This window comes from Gopherus evgoodei, chromosome 4, assembly GCF_007399415.2.
Source record: "Gopherus evgoodei ecotype Sinaloan lineage chromosome 4, rGopEvg1_v1.p, whole genome shotgun sequence".
NCBI classification, from domain to species: domain Eukaryota; kingdom Metazoa; phylum Chordata; order Testudines; family Testudinidae; genus Gopherus; species Gopherus evgoodei.
Window position 1 is genome coordinate 47,466,885 of NC_044325.1, and position 18,957 is coordinate 47,485,841.

The 18,957-nt window shown below is 40.6% G+C and overlaps 1 protein-coding gene across 9 annotated transcripts in view; it reads right to left on the reverse strand.

Moving 5' to 3' along the window:
* TTC6 (tetratricopeptide repeat domain 6) overlaps positions 1 to 18,653 on the reverse strand; it is a 154,058-nt gene extending 135,405 nt beyond the window's left edge. For 3 of the 9 annotated variants that reach the window (XM_030559230.1, XM_030559231.1, XM_030559226.1), the window contains exons 1-2: positions 4,567 to 4,655; positions 2,736 to 3,922 (exon numbers count right to left, since the gene is read on the reverse strand). In XM_030559230.1, the coding sequence (XP_030415090.1) occupies positions 2,736 to 3,902 (1,167 nt within the window). In that variant the 5' untranslated portion in view covers positions 3,903 to 3,922; positions 4,567 to 4,655. The other 6 variants (XM_030559233.1, XM_030559228.1, XM_030559227.1 and 3 more) reach the window with 6 other exon arrangements.
* Positions 18,654 to 18,957: the final 304 nt, after the last annotated feature.

An 18,957-nucleotide genomic window follows, 5' to 3' on the forward strand; every position in this document is an offset into this window, starting at 1 on the left:
TCCTCAAGGAAACAGTGAAAAGAGAAAGTTTAAAATATCTGCATATAGTCCTGTCTGTATGAAACTGTTCTCACTTTATCAGCAAGCAATACATGAAAGGTGGTTAATTGGTGGGAAATGCATGCTGTCAATTTCAGCACTGCCGCTTAAGCTTGCAGGTATAGCTATCTTATACCTTCCACAAGAATTCCTTCTCATTAATGGTGAACCATACATAGATCTATCCAAGAAGTAAAAGTCATTTATGTCTGAACTATAATTTAAAACCTCAACTAGAACATAAAGAATGTAAATAGCAAACATTAAAATAACATAAATAGCATGACTGGATGTAAATGTCAAGGGAAACAGCGTTGGTCAACAGTGACTACCCTTATCAACCCACTTCTGAAGCACAGTAAGTGACTAGCCAAACTGTTAAGCATAATGGAGAAGATCTCAACTGGCCATCACTCTGACATGGACTCACAGTACCCAGAGACAGACACACACATAATTTTAAAAGATAAAAGTATATTTGGTGTTGGGTTGATACCGTTCATTATACAGTTCTTGTTTAATAACAATATTTGCATGCTCAAATTTTTGTGGTAATTTTACAAGATTTTTATTTTACTAACAAAACGGGGTTTTCTTCCATCCATATACCCCAGAAGGTTATTTGGACCACCAAAGAATTATTGTACTGTAAAAAATAAAGATGATCAGCTGCAGATTGTTAAATACTGAACAAAAGCAATACATTTCTGAAATGAATATAAACTCCCTCTCATAGTAACTTGGTAACTCAGTATATTAAGACTTAGCAAGCACTGACAATCAGATTAAAATTATGATTTAAATTCTATTATCAACAAAACATGGTGGGAACTATTATTCATAACAATTGTAGTTCCCCTTGCAGAATCAAAGAAAACATGGTTGATGGGTCATGTCCCTGCTGGGCTGGGGCTACTTTCCCGGTAACAAGTGTCCTTTTAAGGCTGCTGGGTAAATTGTGGTTAACCTTGTAACAGTACATTAAGCTATCAACATTAAGCAGCCAATGCCAATCAAGAATGAGATAAGAAGGGAAAAAGATGTAAATAAAGAAAATCTCATTTAATTACAACAGCTTGTTTTCATTTCAATAAATGTATTTCTTGGATATTTCCATTTCACCTAAAAGAACAAATTTCATAACTTGTTTGTAAAGGCAAGGACTAAAACTCAGCAATATATTAGATAAACCATGCATAACAGATTAAAAATAATTGATAAATTCTTCATCTTATTTAAAAAGTCACTTCAGTTGAGAAAATACATGCTGCAACTGCCTTTAACTTTAGGTAACTTAATCAACAATTGTTAGAGCAGCATGCCCCTGTTAAGGCTCAGATCTTCTAGATGATGAAAATGCTAAAGAACAACCAGACCTGCAAAAACTCTCCTCCATTTTAGATTTTTTTTTAACCTGAACCTGTCAATGAAAAGTTTTAAGTGAAAGGAATTCAAGATCACTATACAGATTTTTAAAAATGCTCTCACCCAGCAACTCCCACTGAAAACAATGGAGAATCTCTCCTCCCCACCTCAAACTGGGGCCTGACCTTTGTTAAAAACTTGGCCACTTATTTAGGTGCCTAAATGGGAACTATAGTTGGGCCCTTTTGAAAATCGGGTCTAAGACGTATAGTTCTTATAAATAGGTAAAAAAGTACTGTAGCATAAAACTAATAATTTTTCATGCAAATTGAACAGGAAATCACAATGGGATGTGCTCACATATATTACTGTTTAAAATTGAAGTTCAGTTAATGTACACTTATTGTTGCTGTCCTTCTAACTTTTGCATTTAATCAAACTACATGATGTTTGTTATCTCAAGTGAATGTAATGATCATAATTGCATTCCATAGGGAGTGATGTTCTCTACCTAGCCATAACATGCATACAGTCACACAGCTCCACTGATTTGCCTCACCTTGTTCTAAAGCAACCACCTCTGCATGAAAGAGTAGTTCAGTCTCCCTGCCCATTTATTCCTGGTCACTGGATTCTATGTGATCACCTGACCGCTTGGAAATGGAATAAGATCTTCTTTCATCAACTTATTTCACACAGGCCTAAGAGCCATCTGACAGTAATATCCACTGTCCTGTTTAGGACTGAATCAGTAATCGCCAAGTAAAAGGCTCTGTATCCAATTAACAGTCTTCTGAAGCATTTTTTTAAGGCTTGATGCCTTGTAGTCTTTTACTGTAAACACTACCACATTAGATGAGAGGAATTTCTAATGCCACATTAATAAATCTAACAGTAACATATTAACAATTTTACTGTGATTTCACAATACTAAGCAATAACTCAAAACAGACACCCTTAATATTGTTATCTTATAAACACATTTAACACTTCTGTTAATCTGTCAATATCAAGATTATCCCTTTAAAGGGATAACAGAAAAACCATCTAGATTATAAGCAATGTAATATGGCCAGTGTCCAAAAAGACACCCTTAAATGAAGTTATATTTAACTGGTTTTAATATTGGCTTGATTTTACTTTTAAAGGACACTGCAAATTGACAGTAAGAAACAATGAACAAAGTTCTATGACACATCAGTGTTTTTATCCATTTGTTTTGTCTGGCCTCTGTGTTATAACACATTGTAGGATCGGAAAAACAAATATACAGCTTTTCTAAAAGTATATTTACTCAACAGAAAATATTGCTCTTGTTCTGGTTCACCTACTTCCATTTTTATGCTGTAGTTCCGGCCAAGAACACTCTCCAGGAGTTCTTTGATCATCTGGTCTGAGGGAGACTGAAAAGTAGACTGCAGAGAAGCAATTATTTCATCAATAGACCTTGCAACCACTCTCACAGGCAACTTTGGTGTGGAAGTAAGCTCTTCTGGTTTGCTCTGCTGGAAGTTCTCCTCATATATTTTTGAAGTGTCTGGTCTAGTTATGTCTGTAGCCTCTTCCAACTGCTCTGAAGCAGACCTCACACTTGGATGACTGCAGGAGACACTGCTTCTTTTACTCAGTACTCTTCCTGGCTCAACAACTGAATCTTGTTGACTTGCTTTTGAACGTTCTCTGCATACAATTTTTTTATCTTTTTTCCTAATAACCTTTTTCTTTTTAGAAGCCTTTTCACTTGAATCAGAATCTGTAGAACTAGATTCATCACTTTCTTTACTGTCATTGCTATCTTCTTCAGTTCTATTTGTTTTTACAGTCTGAACGTTTATCTTTATAGAATGGGCTCTACTCTGCACTTTTCTAGTATCTTTGACTTTCTGTAACAGAATGGGGGCGTTATAATTTACTAGCCTTGGACAAAGAATAAGTCTGCGATATTTAGGCTTCCGAGGTGGTGCTGCTTGTTTTAACATAGTGATTTTTTTAGTGGTACCTGCTAAAGGTGCTATTACTGGCATCTTTACACTTGTACTTTCATGACCACAACTACTATTTTCCATATTTATTTTTTCAGAGTAACTTTTCTGATTTTTGTCAGCACTGTCCTCTTTTACAGAAGATTTATTTCTTTGAGTCATCATACTGAGATCATGAATTTGTTTTTTCATGTCTCTTACTTCAGGAGAGATCCTTACTTTTCTGTGAATTTCAGAACTGACAATTAATTCATTAGGGATATTTTTATTTATATTAATGATAGGCTTATGTGAACTCTCTGACCTCTGAAGATGATAGTGCTCTAACTGATGTGACCGATCTGGTGTTAAATCTTCCAGTAAGGGCTGAGTGCTCACATTTGTATGAGCAGTAGCTACTGCTTGTTTGAATTTAAGAAAATCCTGCCGAGATTCCTTGCATATAACCTCACGCTCCTTAATCATATTTAGCTCTTCTAGATAACTTAGTCCAAAGTGCTCATGTTTTCTAGCCATTTCCTCTTAATGTATGTGGCCTGTAAAGCAAAACAGAAATGTGCTTATATATGTTATATACAAACATAGACTCCAATCCTGCAAAGACTTGTGCATATGCTTAACTTTATGAACTGCGAATAGTTCCACTCATTTCAACAGGACTTCTCACAGTATGTGCAGTTAAGCATGTCTGACCAGCCACTAGCACTTTATCTACAGCAACACCAGCCGTTGCTGCCGCTGCTAGCAGCAACTGCTGGAAATCTGGTGTAGAGAAGGCCTAAAAACGAGAGTCCTAAACGCAAAAAAACAGGTGGAGCCTTCACCTGCAATAATAAATGATCCCCTCCAGAAATAGCCTACCCTCTCCCAGCAAAGAAAAAGATCCCCCTAAAGAAACTTCCCTTTAAAAGAGTATCTGGAAAAGATACAACCCCAAAGGAAACCAGCTACCCCCAAAGAGATACAGCCTGACCGCCCCAACATGAAATATACCACCCAAGTCCCCCAAATGGGACCCCTCCTAAGCACGCACCCAGCCCCCAAATGTCCCCCGGCCCGGCCCAAGCCACCCCCAAAAGACACCACCATACCCCGACGTCCCCACAAAATAACGCGCCCGCAGGCTAAACGACAGCCCGTGGCGCTGAAGGGCCAGTGAGGCCCCAGACCGAGCTCTCACCAGCCCCCGGGGAGACAGCTGGGCACAGCCTGCGTGCCTCGGGCAGGGAGAGCCACAGCCACAGCCCTTCCCGCCGGGCGGCGGCTCTGCCCACACACGGGGCCAGGGAGGGGAGGGGGGACGCGCTCGGGAACCTAGCAACAGACCCGCTGGCCTCGGTGCGTGCGGCCCGGCGGGAGAAGAGTGGGACCCGCGGGGCGCCTGCTTTCCGAGAGCGCCCCCTGCAGCCGGGGAGGGTCCAGCGCAGCGCCTTACGGGGGCGATGGAGGGCGGAGGGGAGGGTGTTCCCGCCCTGCCCGCATTAACCTCACCCGGCCCCGGCTGCATTTCCCCGGCGGTAGCTGTGCCGATCTCAGCGGGGATGCAAAAGGCGAAGCAGTTCGCGCTGATGAGATCCAGGCTTCATCCAGCGAGTAGCGCGGGGCACCGGTGCCGGACTCACTGCGGAGCGGGTCCAGCTCCTCCAGCAGTCGATGCAGCTGCGCCCGCTTAGGCCAGCCCCCAATGTGGCCCCTGCTATGCTAATTGGGGTCACCCGACGAAGGGGGACACTGGCTTCCGAGGCAGGCGGAGCGGTCTGGACACTGGGCTGCGTGAGGAGTTTCTCCCAGCCCCGCGTGGGGACGCAATGGGAAACCTTGTAGCTGCGATCCAGCTGTGGGAACTGTCCCCTGAGGTTACCCGCTGGCTGAGGGGCAGCGACCAGAGTCGGATGTCTCCCAGCCACGAGAGCAAGCAACCTTCAGTCTGATCCTGGATTTTCCTTCAGTCTCTTTTCTTCTCTGTATAAAGAAAACTCTGTTGCGCGTTGGATGATGCTGTGCACTGGCTCCATGACATTTCTACTCTGAGACTGACTGTCAAAATGGCATTCATGGGGTTTCATATTTATTACCTCTCAGAGATTTCCAGATAAAGTCCAAATACCGCTTTCTAACTGCCAGCCCTGCAAACTCGGCCTGGAGCTGAAGGTCAAACTTGGCTCTTTCTGGCTCATTCTTCAGCAGAAATAAAGTTTTGATCACTGGAATTTAACTAAAAAGGTGGCTGGGCACCCGTGGGACAGAACAAAATCCACTCCTGCTTCCAAAGCTCTATCCACTTTGCAGTGCTAACATGAGTCAAAAGTAGAGAAAAACAGTTGTGAATGGAGCCTTCCTTGTTCCTGTGGTTGTAGATAATAACCTAGTTACCTATCCATACAGGTACCCACTATACCTGAGATAGCTAAGATCTGAGAGTTCCATGTTAACACTAATCCTTTTGGAGATTTCTGATTTGGGAGGATGGGGATCCCTTCCTTAAAATAATCAGACCCCATGCAACAGCAAACCTTTTAGATACTTATCCAAACTGAACCTGGGTATCTCTGAGGCTGGCCCATCATTGATCTAAATGGTCTTCACCACCAAGGTTTATATATCATTCAGAATGAAAGAAGAGCAATATTTCTCAGAAGAGAACCCAAAAGACAGAACCCAGAGAAAGAACAGAGACAGATTAATGAATTTGAACACTTATGCCCTTCCATTTTCTTTTGATAGTCCATCTAAACCCAGAAATTGCCTTGTTATTTTCAGGAAGATGTTTACTCCCAAGATGGAAAATGATTCTCTACTCTCTAAGAGGGTTTGTCACTGCATTTAGCTTTAAGGTGGGAGGGGAAAGAAACCAACAAGAAGTGCCAAAGAAACTGCCTCATCAAGTGTGGTTTCTAGAAGTATCATAGATGAAACATTTCTGGTTCACAACATCCAGGAGACAGGCATCAGGTGCTTGGTGATGAATCCACTTAATTCAGAGACGCTCAAACCCAACTGACAGATACAAAGCAGAATCCCTTTCCTTCCAGTTTTTATGCTTATTCCTTCTATTTTCACTTAATGTGCAAATATTTGGAAGGCTCCCAACCTAGTGGTTTTGCTATGTACCACAGTGCTTGCCCACTTTAATATTTATGTACAAAACAAACCAGGTTGCTGGGTAACCCAGAGGTGAAGGTCAGTGTGTGTTACAGGTCCCCCCTGTGCTGGATCAACAGAGGATTTGAGTTTGCTAAAGCCCCAGCTACAGGGCTCTTTAGCCCAACTTCTAGAGATTTACACTTCCAGATGAGCTCAGTCTCTAGTGTCGGCCAAGATGATGGCCATCACGAATGCATTAGAAAAATATACAAAGCAAAGCCCCACATAATTTGCCATAATCTGAATTTAGGTGAAGGGTTTAGTACTCTCTACTCCCTTGAGAGGCAGCAATTCCATTGCACTCTAAAAAGATTCTAATTAACTCACTTCTACCTTACTGGGTTGCTCCAAGCACCAAATTTCTGAAGTTCAGCTAATTCACTGGCTTGTATACCCTGCACCTGCTTTTCCATAGTCCTTTATTAATTTCTCCCTTTAAAATAATCTCCTGATATTAAACATACCAGATAATACTGGGGAGGTGATCCACAGTCCAGTTTTCCCTAGCCTCCTGATGCTCTGTAGCATCAATATATAAGCAGGCAAGTGACTCACTTTTGTAACATAGAGCCACAGTTACAACTTGCCAGGAGCCTTGTGGCTGCAGCAAATTTGCATAATCTAGTCATGTCTGTGGATTGTTGCTATAAATCAATGCTTTCATTTCACCTTATCATAGAAGGTCAGAGTTGGAAGGGACCTCAGGAGGTCATCTAATCTAATCCAATCCCCTGCTCAAAGCAGAACCAATCCCCGGACAGATTTTGCCCCAGATCCCTAACTGGCCCCCTCAGGATTGAGCTCACAGTCCTGGATTTAGCAGGCCAGGGCTCAAGCCACTGAGCTATCCCCCCTCCATAGTCTCCAAGTAACTGTCTGATAATAATGAACTTTTGTGATAAGTTACTTGCACCAGATTCAAACTAGTGACCCAAGTGGTGAAAAGGTAGTGAAAAGCACAGAACCAATATTCTGATGGTAAGTAAGTATCTTTTCAGATTATTCTGCTTCTGACTGTATAGCCTTAAGAAGCCTTTTCTACCTGTTTGTGTTGCTATAGCTCAAGGGAGTAACAAATGTGTGTCTTCCAAATAGTTCAAGTTAGACTAAGCGAGAAGGTAGATTTTTATTTTTTTCAGGCAACAAAGGATATGTGAAAGCACAGAGAACATGAGCCTGTCACATTATACACAGGATCACTGGAAGGGTTCCTTCTACTAGCAAGGTAAGTGATTCAAGCTTTAAGAACTTTCACTTGCTCTGGGGAGCATGACTTCAGCATGGAGTAGTCTATCAGTGTAGGGTGCCCTCTGCAGCCCATAATTTTTCTATGTAATTTGTTTCCCCTTCTCCCCAATACACTCTTTAATAAATAGCTATTTGTTTTATGTTGCAGTAACCTAGTTAATCATTCAAGCCATCACGCTACTATTCTGCACAATAGGAATGCAAGCAAAAATTGATAGAGATTGCTTTCTTCGTTGAGGTAAGAATCATTAGCTGAGCCATATAGTTGGGATTCTCGGAAGCAGCTCAGTCCCAGACTAACCTAATGGTAAATAATAAATCAGCATCTCACTTTATCTTTGATAGTTCTTCTCTGCAGGAGTCACTGTAGGGGATGGAAGAGAGGGCACTGAACATGAAGAGGTATTTGCATCAGGAAGCTTTAGGAAGATGGCACTGAATGAAGTTGGTATTTGCATCAGGAAGCTTCAGGAAGGAGGGGAAAACCTTAGAGATTGCTTCTTCCAGGTCAGCATTGTGATACAATGGTGGAGCACTGCAAGAAAATTAGCATTCTATGCTGCCCATCCTGTATCTGTTCTGTTCTCGGGACTGATTCAAGCAAAACTGGGATTCCCTTCAAAAGTATTCGTTTGGGCTGCAAGAAAGGCCCAAGATTTACTTTGCATATGTTTTCCCCTTATTCCACCTGGCCTCAATGCCATGCAAGCTAGCTGGGGCCAGCACTCTTGGCACCTAGGATGGAAAGATGAAAACGACCATTGCAAAACATTTGTAGGGCTAATGTCAAGTTAAATAGCAAATATCATTTAGTTTCCTTTGTGAGTAGGGCTGTCCTCAGAGGCTAGTCCAAAAGGCAGCACTGCCAATTTATCACCTAGTGATTTACTTGAATTCCAGACACTACAGTGTCTGCATTTCATGGACTAACTCCAGAAGAAAGAGGGTTGTTGGGATGTCATCAGCATGATATTATGCACATATTGGGCTGTTATTTTCTGTCTTCTGTTTCAGTTATATTAGGGTTGTCCCTTATCCTCTAGGTAGATAGTGCCATTACGAAGGTGAAAGCAGAAGGAGCAGGGGACAACCCTATGTTGACAATCTCCTAAGCCTGTTTTTTATACCAGTGATTTTAATAGTATCAAAAGGTTCTGTCTACACAAATTTAATCCAATGTCTAAAACTAGATCTCAGTCTAAATTTAAGAGCTGTATATAGGCTCACTGAGCCTGGTTGAGAGTATCCAAAGGAGATTGTTCTGGGGAGGATCACTTATATATGACATAGGTAAAAGTGAGGAAAAAACTACAATTAAAATAAAATGTTAAGAGAGAAATTTGCAGGGAATGGGAAAATGTATGCCAAGATGTAAAAAACAAGTAGTGTTACAACTAAATGATAACAGTGGGAGTTCTGCATGTGGAATGACAAGGATAGAAGCTGACCTACTGTGAGCAGTTTAGGAAAAATATGAACGGTCGGCTCTCAGCTGTCACTTGTGATTTCATCAGGTCAGGTGTTTCCTCTGGGGTGACCAGAGGGCAAGTGTAAAATCGGGACGGGGGGGGTTATAAGTGCCTATATAAGAAAAAGCCCCCAAAATCAGGACTGTCCCTATAAAACTGGGACATTTGGTCACCCTAGTTTCCTCTCACTTTCATTTCTGAGAGCACCTTGCCTTTCTTCGTCTGCTTAAGGGTGGCCATGCTACCTTTGCTCTTTGCCAGTCTGAGATTATCCTGCCCAACAAGATGATCACTGAAAGAACTCTATCAAAGAAAACATATGTTCATGGACATGAAACAGTGAATAAGAATGAGCCCTAGAATAAAAAAAAATAATGGAAATGACTGGTAGGGGATTCAGAGCTGTCAGGAGCATCTTTAGAAATTGAGACACAATGAGACAAATAAGATTCTTCAGCTTCTGACTTTCAGCTGAAGAGAAGGAATTTACCTAAGGAGCAGAGATATGAAAATTAACCAAATGCACTGAGCAGCAGATACAGATAGTGCTGAGACCGTTGATGTAACAGATTCTAGGAACAGCTAAGAGAAAATGCAGAACAAATGCCTGGATTAAGAGCCTGGCAAAAGTCAGAGGTGTAATGGGAAGAAACCCCAGAAAAGTTAGTAATAGTATTGAGCAGGACATTTATCTTATGGCTATGACTGCAACTGGTGACCGAACTGATCCATTGATTCATTTTAAAGGGAATAAAGACAAAGGGCTATCAAAAGTACAAGTCTGTTGAAATAAAAACATATAAAACAATAACACAGATGAGTCTCACTGAGACAGGGAGAAGTAAATAATGCTGCAAATAGTTTTCTCCATGCCTTGGATTAATATAGCTGCTGAAGATATTGCAGTGAATTGTCTCCATGGTACTCATCCTAAGGACAATCACATCAAAAACTGTGAGTAGCTTTTTGTAGGAAAAGTATGACATACATATATTCTGGTAAGAAACTGATCTGTATTTCCTAGCCCTAATGAGTTGACACTAGACAGAGTATACAATAGCCACTGTTACAATTTTCATTCAAAAAAAATATCAAAGCACCAATTTGGGCCCAAACATGTAATCCAAGCGGAACTTCCACTGTAGTCAGTGAGTTTTGCCTGCATGAGGACAACAGGACTGAGCCTTTTCTCATTAGGTATACATGCTAGCTAGAAAAAGTGATGTGACTTATTCACTGCTCTAAGATTATTCTTTATTTTGGGCAATAGGATAGAGGTAATTTATTATAAATAGTTAGGCTGCAATAGGCACTAAGACGCTTGATCCTGTTCCCAATTAAATCAATGACAAAACTCATATTGATTTTAATGGGAGCATCAGGCAATTAGACAGGACTTAGTAAGAGTCTAATTGTCCCTTCTGCAGAAAACTCACAGAACAGGATTCTGGGGAGGAGGGGGAATGGTTTTTACCGCCTAACTCTCTGTTTTCCCTCAAGACCCATACAACTTTCAGAAGCCCAGGGCCATCTGCACAGGAGGCTCTGGCTCTTAGGCCCTGGCTGCCAGAAAATACAGCTTCTGGAACCCCCTTCTTTCCCCAGACATCCCTGCAGAGCTTGGGGGATGATGTACGTCCTGACAGCCCTCACCCTTCTACCTCAACTCTACTCACAGATCTGCCACCCCATGAAAGGCCTTTGGGATGTGGGACATGGAGGCAGCTGACACTCCTCCACCTTACCCCTAGATTGCAGTTTTGTGCATGGAGAGTCCCCTATACACATGGACACTAGGAGGGAGATATCCCTTTCCCCAAGTGCTAGTGTGTGACTTATTAATCTCTCTTAGCCATCCCAGTCATACCTGGAGCCTAGAGGAGGTTGTTTTTTTAGTGTAAGCCATTTAGTTGAACAGTTTAACCCTCATCTCAGTAGCCTGCCTAGTCCAAGGATTTAATCAGTAGATGAATCTCAGTACACATAAATAGAGCTAGATATGGAAAACCTTGTATAGTTTAGTCCCTGGGTACACACTATTATTTTTCTAAATTATACTTCACCATATCACTAAGCTTTCTAACTTCATAAATTGTACCTTCTAGGTTAGCAGGCTACTACTATTACAAGGAAGGCTCTGTTCTTTTAAAAAGAAAAGTGATTTTTAAAAAGTGTTCAGTTGGCTGGAGAGAAAATGCAAACCAGTTTTCCTTTGTTTCTAATTAACACAAGCACTTTAAAGAAACATTCCTAGGAGGACAAAAAAATATTTGAAGTAAAAGAAAAGAAATTGTGCTTTGTGCACAGATGGCACAGACACACACCTGTCTATCCAATTACTAATAATAATTAATAAAGTCTTTATCACTTGTATATATTTTTCAATCATAATCTCAAAGAAGGCTAAGTAACATTATCCCCATTTTAAAGATTGGAAAACTGAGGCACAAAGTGATTATGGCTTTCCTAAGGCCACAAAGAGAGTCATTGTCAGACTCAATAATTGAATCCATTTCCCCTAACTTCTAGTACCGTGCTTCTCTTCTACATCTTCTATCCCAGATAACTAGAAAAACGTTATAAAATTACTCAGATTGTAATCCTATATTTGCTGTTTAAAAAACCAATAACTATTTTAATATTTCAGTTTTCTCATATACAAATAAAATAAGCATAAGCATCCCAAAGACAACTTCTTATTAATAAATAAATACAGTGAGTATTAATTCTTGAAATACCATAATCCATATGTGTGGTAATTAGCTAAATAAATTCCAAAACAAACCACTATCCAGTTTAACCTTAGGAAACTGATCAGATAAGTAGTTATAATTTAGGACTACCTCATCTGCAGTGTTTTAGTGAAGCCATTTGTGCTGTGCAAGGGAGTATCTGTGGTACTGGAAAAAGGGACTGAGTTGGGCATCTGTCCTGCAATGAGACCTGCTCTGCCTCAAAATCATTATCGCTTGAAATGGGATTTTATTATGACCATAGCATTATATGTAGTCCATGAATTCAAGCAAAAGTGCTCACTCATAAACTTGTAAATTGCCTGATTTAGAACTAAATTATGTCTTCTGTGTGGTACCTTAATGGAAACTGCAAGTTCATAATCAATATTTGGCCTGTATCATTATTGTAGCAAGCCCCAAACTATCCTTGGAAAACAATGTTATTGTCATTGCTTGTGTATACTTGCAACAACATTGCAGTTTTTAATCATTGATGAATTACAAGAAGGTAGACTGTAAAGTAATGCACTTTATATTGCAGGCAAAAATACATAGTGGTATTCAAATTACCTGATTTAGGGCCCAATCCTGTAAATGCTACCTCTTGAGAGTAGTACATATTATGAGTTGTCCCATTAACTATAAAGCCTGCTCCAGCTCCATTGAAGTATAAGGCGTTGGTAGCTTTTCCAGTGTCAGTGTATGAGTGTTTGATCAACTCCTATTGGGATTACTTATAGCAATACAAAGTAGTAAGGGTCTACAGTTTCAGTACCTTAAGTAGCTCAAACCATCACCTTCTGAGAGTTATGGTACTTAGAAAACTGTAATTCTTCTAATCATGCATCAGACGAAGTGGGTATTCACCCACGAAAGCTCATGCTCCAAAACGTCTGTTAGTCTATAAGGTGCCACAGGATTCTTTGCTGCTTTTACAGATCCAGTCTAATACGGCTACCCCTCTGATACTAATCATTATATCGTATCTCTGACTCACAACAAATATTCACACTCTTCTTTGATAAGCTCCTCTGTGGTTCCACAATATCTGTGCTTGCCAACATGATACCAATAGAAATAGTTTTGTAAATAAATATCTCTTCCTCCTAAGTGTTTAGGCTTTACTTTATTTGTTTGCCAATTTAAACATATTCTTTAAACACTGGCACATCCTTGACAGCAGCAGAGTTGGTTAAGAAGTTGCAAATTTGATGATGACCTTTAATTTTCAAGCAATATTTTAATGAGACATTACGACCACTTTTAGTGAACACAAACCAAAAGTTTATATCTAGCAGATTTTAACTGTGCCATTCATAATCTAAGTAAGTGTCATTATTATGTACCCTAAGAGAAAATATCTGATTTACTTTTACAAGTTAGTCGTAATCCTTACAGTGAGTAGGGCAGAGCCTCTCCTGTTTTGATAGAAGTCAAAAGCAATAAGTAAAAATAAAGCATTTTCACTTAGGTAATATGCCATCCTATTTATCTATTAAGGCTCTAATTGTGCACTGATTCATTGAGACTATGCAGGAGTTTAAAGTTAAGCCCCTGCAGAAATCTTTGCTGGATATAGCCCTGAACTTTTAATTTAGTTTTTAAAGGTTGACCTTATTACTGGCTGCTCTCCACTTTCTTAGTGTTATCCTGGCAAATTCTCCAGACTTCAGTCCCAGTTCATTTCATCTGCTCCCTTTAGGGTCACATTTTGACCTTGAATATATATGTGTGTGTAGTTCTCATTGACTTCATAGCTGAAATGCTCGGTCTTTTGGGACATAACAAGCCCCATATATGCAGACTATGCAATTAAAAGGTCAACCCTATGCATAGAGGGGATTAAATCTGCTGTGGCTCCAGCACTACAGAGAGGTTGGAGAGTCCAGGGCCAAAGTTACTAAAAAGAATTATGGAGATTCTGTTTGTGAGCCTGCAGAGGCTGAGGTTTGGTATGAGAGCGACTCCCTGATAGCGATCCTGCAAAAGGTGATGGGGAAAGGGCCTCTTGCCCCGACCCTAAGATGATAATAAGAAAGGATTCTGTCCACAATCCTGCAGCTAGTGTGGGGGAGATAGAACCCTTCCCAACAGCAGCGATTAGGGGCTATATGAGAAATTTGGGTTCCCTCCATCACTGTTTTGGGTGCTTTCTCTCACTCATCATTTAAAGAGGAAGAAATCTGAAGCTGGGTAAATTCCAGAATCTCGCTTTAAAGAGAGCTCCCTTTTGGAGCTGTCGGCCTGTGGGAGGGTCTTATGCTGCTTGACTCTTCACTGACTGCCTCTTAGCTGAGGAAGAACTGATGCCGCATGAGGAGGTAACGGAAGGCACTTAGTGTGGTAAGTGCTTTTTCTGATGTAATTTCCTAGATCCTGAGTATCATAAGAAGCTCCATCCCTTGGTTTGGGGAAGCTGTGTAAAGCCAAAATCTGCTTCATGCAGCCAGCTACACGGAAGAACTAACCTTCAGAATAGGGAACAGCTAGCAGGGCTGTGGTGCTCAGGAGGTTCACAGAACTTGGAGATCCCTGGAGTCACTGGGGCAATAATGAGCTGGATAGAACCCTAAGCAAAACCAGCCTCTGCATACTATGCCATGGAATCTCATTGGGACTCCTATTCTAAGGAAATATCACTGACATTCACTTCCCCTCAGTAAAGTCCTTTACTCCATGGACTCCACCTGGCATGCTCAAAGGGGGCTACAGATGTTCCACTGCAGAGGCTAGTGATGGTGGAGGATGTTCCTCTGATGGATGAAATGTCACACCTGCTCCTGCATATGTGATCATACTTCCCCACAATCTACAGTGCATGAGCATTGCTAACTCAGCTCAAGGAGATTCATCTTTATCTCATTTGTGATAGGGCCCTGAATTTTTTGTAGCAGAAAGTCTTGTGTTTTATGAACTGTGAAATGCATGAGTAGCATTTCTGGTAGCATTAGACAGGGAGGAACTTTAAATAAACCACCCCTGTGTTTTGTTATATTCAACCCTTCTATTACTGTGAATTCAAAACTGAAATCACTCCAGGACAACCATTTATGACAGCCATTGGTCTCTACCACACATCCCTCTAATACTAACGGAGAGCTAAAGGCACACAGCTGAATTAAATCTGTCTTCCCAGCTGACTTAAAGAATAGGCCCCATCAGCCCAGGAAGAAAGGTCCCAACACAGTCCTGTGGGGTGGGAGAATTATCGAGTGGGGTGAGATAGGGCCGCCCGGGCGGGGGGGGGGGGGGGGGTAAGTGGGGCAATTTGCCCCAGGTCCTGGGCCCCACGAGAATATAGCATTCTATAATATTGCAACTTTTTTTTTATGGAAGGGGCCCATGAAATTGCTTTGCCCGAGGCCCCATGAATCCTCTGGTCAGCCCTGGGGTGAGAGGGAAGAACCTTCCACAATCCCCATCACCCAAAATGTGAGCTATCAAACCCACCCTTCCTCAAGAAGAGCCATTTCACCTAGACTTAGTAGCATTTGCATATGCACTGCCAGCCACCGTCAGTTCTGCAGCTTGTGCCTATAGTGGTATGGAATTATTTGATTTATTATGGCCTTTAAAGTTGAGCCAACCTTTTTCTAGGATAGGTAAACCTGCTGCAATTCTAGGATTTCAACATTTTGCCTGGAAAACCACATATATTGCCTATTTAATAGGTCCTTTGTTAGGGCTAAAGGTCCAGTTCAATAACAGTGATTGTTTTGCTTCCTTACTTCTCTGTTGAAAGCCCCACCTGAACCCTGAAAGATCATGTTTGTTGTTTGAGTTGGATTTCACAATAGGAAACCATAGGGATTTGTGCATGTTTTACTCAAATTCACTCCTTAGCTACTGCTAGTATGTTATGATAACTCCAGAAACAAGGTGGGTAAGGTAATACTTTTATTGACCAGCTTCCCTTGGTGAAAGAGAGAAGCCCTCCAGCTCACACAGAGCTCTTCAGACTTGAAGAAGAGGTTTGTGTAAGCTTGAAATCTTGTCTCTTTCATCAATAGAAGCTGTCAATAGAAGATATTACCTCACCACCTTGTATCTAATATCCTGAGACCACCAGAGCTTCAGCACACTACACAACAATTATGACTCTATTAACTTTCAAAATAAACAATGTGTTTTGAAAATTGGCTTTGTGAGAATGGTTACAGGGCACCCAATATACAAGATAAACATTTATTTTTACAGTTCCATAAATTATATATAAACATTACACCCAGCATTCAAAATAAATGCTTATTTTTGACACTGGTGAAAAAAAAGCCAAAGTATTTTAACAGGCCTGTTTCCATATTTAAAAGGATCCACCCCAGGCCACATATAAATGTGGGTATCCTGACAATTTGAACTATCCAAATAACATGTATATATCTAGCAGCATTCACAAAAATTAACTTAAAGTATGTACTACATAGCTTAATTGGATGGTAAACTATTTACCAAAAAGTATGTTGCTTTAAACAAATAAGACATACATTTCCTTATTATCCAAGGGTCTTTGTGTCCAATTGTAATGATTGGACAGCACTATTTATTTGTAGTTTTAATTTTAAAGATCTGTTCCCCTCTGTAGCTGGTTTAGTACACAGATATTCTCTGATCGATTTTAGAGCAGGAATGTCGACGATGTAACCAGATATATTCTGATATCTAAATTACACCGGAATTAAATCTAGAAAAAGAATGGATGCTAAACATCAATACAAATCATAGGATAAAACAAATTCCTGGCTGTACAGCATCGCTACAACAATGTGCAAAGCGATAACTCCCATGACTGTGAAAAAAACAAAGAACTTTGTTACGTGACTAAATTGTTACAATCAAGTAATTAAAGAATCCGGAGTTGTTAGGGCCGGATCCTTAGCGGTGTTGTTGCGGATCTCAACATCTTTCAGGAGCTGCTCAGCACCGATCAGGATCGGGACCAGAAGTGACTGTTTTCTAAACTAATGTCTTCTTTTATATCTTTCCCCCCTCGATACTTCATGAATCTGATGGACCGGATCCTGTTCTCACCGACTCCAATGTGAGCAGGATCGAGCCCTGTGTAGGCGAATAACTTATCGGTGAACCTTCAGCTTGCAAAGTTATCTGCTTCATTCAAAATAAAGAACTCGAGGAACCCCTACTACTGCTTGGTGGGAAGAATTCTTGTGCATCTGCGCTACAAATTCTTTGCTTCCTCTATTAGGAAAACATACTGTTTAGTTTGGAGTGTCAGAGAGAGAGAAAATACAAGAAAACAGGTTAAATGTTGGAGACTACTCTATTATTGGACAATCTGCGAGTCAGTCACCCAACTGGCGCGACAAAAATGGGGGTAGGAGAGGAGGATGGAGGCGAAACACCCGAATTCCCTGGTGACATTTGTGTCGATTTCATCAGTCAGACTTCCTGGCAATTCTCCAGAATCCTGATCCGGGTAATAGTTATTTACCCATTATTAATAACACGTGAATTCCAAAATACTGATAATTTTGAGAATTTCTCATATAATGTGTCCCCTTTATACTTGTGTATAGTTCCTCTTTGAAGGAGTGACTCTGAACTGTATATGTTGTCACCGTCTATAGTTATAGGTGCCCATTCCGTTTGGATTTATTGTGATATGGAAATAACGCTTAAGGTCCTGGTTGTTGACAACCGTTCTGCTTTAATCCTGTATCTTACAATCACACCTCTTTATTTGCATGAGAGTGAAATTAAAGGTAGAAAAATCGATTCATTTGAATAGCTTAATCGAGATTCATTTTTCAAATGCATCATTGTATTTGAAATGGGCTTTTGCCTGTAGACACCAGAGGAGATAAAGGATTCAATTCAGAACGAAAAAGGGTGTTGCCCGTGTGAGTGGAATCACGGAACCATGTAGTGTAGTTAAATGTCACTTGTACAAGTGATTCACCAGACATTTAAAATCTACTTCCTGTATGTTCACTTTAAGGAGAAGAAAATTCCTTTTACAGTTTAGCAGGATAAACAAAACAAGCAGAAGCTAGGGGAAGAGACACTCCATTATTTCAAGGCAGATCATTAGTTAAGGAAAAATTACTTAACTGACAAAATCCGAGGCAAGAAAATTCATGTGGAAAAGACTAAAAGAAACCGTTGACCCAATAAAGTGTTCTTACCTGTCTAGGCAGGTAAATGATCCCAAAAGAGAGGAAAGTAAATGCAACCTTATCGCATCTCACCTGTTCGTGAACTCCTCCTGCTGAGCGACTCAGAGTTCAACCCTTACATCAAAGACAGATTCGAAAATGGGTATCGTGTGAGTCTGAGGCATTTTTAAAACAAAGAGATTTCATATGCTCGGCTGGCCTGGGAGGTGTTAAAATGCACGAAGCTATATTTTGCCCCACAATTGCTATGGTGAACCTTTTCATCACTGTTGACATTTCATTGCTGAAGTGGTTTTATTCGGTCTAGATCCTTGCATAAAATGGCATTTTGTCTTGGTATTTAGTGGAATTCAGGTGCTCTTTAAGTCAATCGAAGTACGTTCTGGGATTGAGAAAGGAGGATTCAGGCTTTCACAGTTTGTGTTGTCTGCCCAGTATTGAAAAGAAACACTTTCTACACCCTGCGATCTGGCAACTTCAGGATTTTCGTTGTATTGCCATTCGTGCGCGTTTTTGTATGAAATGGAAGTAATAGGATTTTCCTGTTTCTGCTTCTTCTCTTCTGTAGAAAAGAAATAAGCTGCTTTTTCCAGATAGATAGATCACCAAGTTTAGACCAAAAACTTTAACCCTTCCCCATAATACTCTAATAATATAGAAATCCTTTCTGATAATGACCAATTCTATGGTGCAGATCTGCAATTAAATTTATATACGGGAAAATGAAACGAAGTCTATACATTAACGTAGAAGAAAAATATCCTTAGCAGCATGGAAAGCGACTGATGATTGAAACAGCTGCACATGTTAGCGATGTGTCCCTTGACAGAACATCTGCTTA